This window comes from Chenopodium album, chromosome 26, assembly GCF_948465745.1.
Source record: "Chenopodium album chromosome 26, dcCheAlbu1.1, whole genome shotgun sequence".
Lineage (NCBI taxonomy): Eukaryota > Viridiplantae > Streptophyta > Magnoliopsida > Caryophyllales > Amaranthaceae > Chenopodium > Chenopodium album.
In genome coordinates this window covers 6,879,822-6,883,473 of record NC_137859.1, presented here as the reverse complement: position 1 = coordinate 6,883,473, position 3,652 = coordinate 6,879,822, and the positions used below count along the sequence as shown (strand labels likewise).

At 35.8% G+C, this 3,652-nt stretch overlaps 1 protein-coding gene across 1 annotated transcript; it reads right to left on the bottom strand.

Moving 5' to 3' along the window:
- Positions 1-659: 659 nt before the first annotated feature.
- On the bottom strand, positions 660-2,011 carry LOC145616090 (uncharacterized). The gene is made up of 3 exons (XM_081670798.1): positions 1,658-2,011; positions 1,417-1,563; positions 660-1,057 (listed from the first exon to the last, which is right to left on the bottom strand). Exons 1-3 carry the CDS (start codon positions 1,748-1,750, stop codon positions 746-748), a joined length of 552 nt encoding a protein of 183 aa, XP_081526924.1. The 5' UTR covers positions 1,751-2,011; the 3' UTR covers positions 660-745.
- Between the last annotated feature and the right edge of the window lie 1,641 nt (positions 2,012-3,652).

The following is a 3,652-nucleotide window of genomic DNA, read 5'->3' as shown; positions in this document are numbered from 1 at the left end:
CTTTTTATTTTATTTTTGTTTTTTTATTGTATGGCATGACCCTACTAGGACACAAGGTGGCTCCGCCACTGGCTATATACAATTTAGATGGCCGAAGGTATATATGTACTTCCCATTCGATGATCTCATCCCAATGAATTCAATTCCATTATTATTATTATCCAGAAGTTGACGATAAAACAATCTATTAGTTGTCTCCCTTCCGCCTTCATATGAGTACTTCAAGGAGATTAATTGTCTCTCTTCTGCCTTCATATGAGCACTTCAAGGAGATCATGCTATATGGCAACAATGGTTCTATCTCTTTTGAAGATGTCAAATCAAATTTACTTTTAAAAGGAAATTTTGACATTGAAATATTGATGAAATGGTGAAGGTTTATATTACATGTAAGAGAGAGATCGCACGGAAAAAATAGTACCAATAATTAATGAATCCAAGGATTTTTTTGCAAAGATTGTAATTAGTCGAATGAGCACGATGTTTCCGATTGCTTTAAGTTAAATAAAAAACTAAAAAGAGAAGAAACAAGAAAAAAGCTAAGGAAATTGCATTATAACGCAAAAGAAAGAAGGTATGGTAATAATGGTAAGCACACAATTAACATGTGTGTATAATAGGCTAATAGGTTAATAGCTATATAATTCATGTCTAATGTTTCTAATTTAGAATTATTTCTAAGTATAACCAATTGCACTGGCCTAGCAACGGGTTGAAAAGTAATTGTTGCTAATAATAATCAAGATTAAGGAATATTAGATGTAAAGATAAACTTGACATTAGCTGATGATGCCTTTCCACGGAACGAATTCAAAATAAATTGAGGCTCAGTATCAGTGAATGGTATGATTTTGATATATTCCCAGGGTTGCATGCCTCCCTCAATAGTAAAAGATTTGGTAATCACCATACGATCCAACACCAAAGCACTTTGCAACAAATAGGTAGCAAATGGTATCCATAATAATTTGAAACAAATCAATTTAATCTCCTTCAAATTGTTGTGGAAACACACAGGCGGAAGTTCACAGCTTTGATCACCAGTGTCTATTGGAAACTACAAAACAGAATTTATTGATATCAGCATATATTATATACGACGAAAGATGAAGGTCTTGAATCAATAGATATCAATGGACGGAGCTCAAGTGCAGCTATAATATATTGAGAGAGAGCTAACTAAACTAAATTGAAAAAATTGAAAAAACAAAGTCCTTAATCTTGAATTTTCATCAAAACTCATTGGGTCAATTTCGGGTTGGATGGACTATTGGACTTCCTTACCTTGAATGGATTAAACTCATCCAAAGTTGTGCAAATTGCAATTTCTAAAAGTGGCACAAATATAAACTTCTAAAAGTAGAGCACTTTACATGTGTAATATTGTGAATTATAAAGGGAGTTGGCCATATTTACCTCTATCTCAAGCTTTTCCAATACTGGAAAGGATTTGATAAGGCAGGGGAGATCCAGCACTATTCTGTTATCACCATACACCGAGGAGATGCGCAGTTTCAAGACCGAGTGAAATAGATTGTGTGGGCTAGTAGGTAGTTTACTTATCTGTAAAGAAGAAGAAATTCTTGCAAGTAAATAAGGGTCCGCTACATAACATGTTAGCTAATAACACGAGCAAATTTTCAAGAATTATACGTACCAGAGGATCGAATGCTCGGAGGCCTAGATACTTAGGGCTCGTGCTAACTGCAAGTCTTTCTAAAGCATATTCAGTTCTGCAGTTCACAAACATATGCACACTTTCCAAATTTGAAAGGTTTTTAAAAGTCCATGTCAAACCTTGTTCACCTTGACCACCATAGTACTCAAACTTCTTCAAATTCCTAGCACTAAGTTCCAATTCTTGCAAATTCGAGCACTTTGCAATCCTGAGGAAGCTCAAGCAAATAAAATTATTGTCAATATACAACTTACTTGGAAGATTACATAATTTCAACTCTAAGCGTTCAACAGTTGAAGAACAATTAGATAGAATGCTCTGCCACTGTGTGACTTCCCCTCGTACATTAACGTTGTATAGATCAAGGTTAGTTAAGTAACGTGATAAAACCAAATCATTATTCTCAACTTCTCAAGGTTCAGAACGCAGGAATCTAGATGCAGATCTTGCAAACACGAAAACTGAGAAAGAAAGGAACCACTAATAACATGCAATTTAGCGTGAGTGGGATAGACAAGACCCCTGAAACCCTTTTGACGACATATAAAGTAGAGGGTGAGACTCTGCAGAGTACCCTTGCTTGCAGCAGCAAAGTTGATCCACCGATTCACTTCATTTGCGAAAGTGAATTCCAGGCAACACACAAGACTAACACTTTGTTTGGATAAGAAGAAATGGAAGGAAAAGAAGAGAAGAGAAATGGAGGGGGACAAATTCTCTTGTTTGGGTAAAGGATTGGGGGAAGGAAAGGGAAGGAGAGGGAGGGATCCATTTTCCCTCTTACTTTAATAAGCATAATCTCTCTAAAATTGGAGAGATTTGGAGGGAAAATGGAGCTCATTTCCCCATCCCTTTCTTTTCCCTTCCCTTCCTCCATTTTCCCTCCCCTTCTTTTCCTTTCTTCTTTGCTATCCAAACAAAGCGTAAAGGAATTCAACTTCTTATGATCCCTGTAATTATGTAACACCTGATCCACACGTTTCAAATATTTTTCTGTACAGGGTCGTTGTTGACAGATAACTGAATGAGACATGCCATCAGGCGTATCAGACAATTCATACCACTCCAATTCAAGAGACGGAATGTCTAAGCACAAGTTTCTCCATTTTCTCGATAACATTGACATTCTTGCAACATCACGCAATGACATATATGACAGCATATGTAACAAAACCCCATCAGGAACCTCACTGAGACGATCAACCTACATTGGACATAGGTAGCATCTCTATTAGAATTACAAATTCAGAAACACATTACGGGTATGTTCTATTCTCCTCGAGATTATTCACCTTAATCCTTGCACGGTATCTCCTCCAAATTCCATATACTGCAGCCGCAGAAATTACTACGACCAGCACTTTATGCGTTTTCATATTCCAAAATTCTACGAGCAAAAAAGCATAATTAAAAATAGGAAATTTTGTCAACAACTACCAATTATAGCCTCTGTTTTGAAAACAACTACCTTTTAAATTTTTTTTTTTAAAACAACTACCACAAAAATTTTAAAAGTTAGAGTAGCACTACCACATTAGTATTTTCGGCTGGAATCTCCGGTGAGAGGAGCCTACTTTTTGCCTTTCCCTCCAATTACATGGATTACAACCAATTAAGTAACCCTAATGTAGATATGGAATCTATTCAATTCACTCAAAATGCAAAATTAGAAAAGCGAAATTTTAATTTTCCCAATTTTCCCAATTTCAGCTCATTAAGAACCCTAATTAGCATTTGAAATTATCAAATTTTGTAGAATATAAACACAATTACCATCATAATGCTCCAGAAATAATTCGCCTTGCTCAATTGATGAAAAAAGGAAGAAATTTGAGAACTAAATTTATTTGTGAGGGGTCTTTGTTGTGAAACGAAAATAAACAGTTACATAGTGAGGAGAGAGAAACTCATATTGGAGGGAAAGGCAAAAAGTCGGCCCCTCTCACCGGAGATTCTAGCCGGAAATACTAATGT

Excerpts from the sequence above, each read along its gene's own strand:
- LOC145616090 (XM_081670798.1), bottom strand. The coding sequence starts at position 1,750 with ATGTTTGTGAACTGCAGAACTGAATATGCTTTAGAAAGACTTGCAGTT. Across the intron at positions 1,564-1,657 it reads TCCGAGCATTCGATCCTCTG|ATAAGTAAACTACCTACTAG; the intron begins GTACGTATAATT and ends TCTTCTTTACAG. Across the intron at positions 1,058-1,416 it reads TGGAAAAGCTTGAGATAGAG|TTTCCAATAGACACTGGTGA; the intron begins GTAAATATGGCC and ends TCTGTTTTGTAG.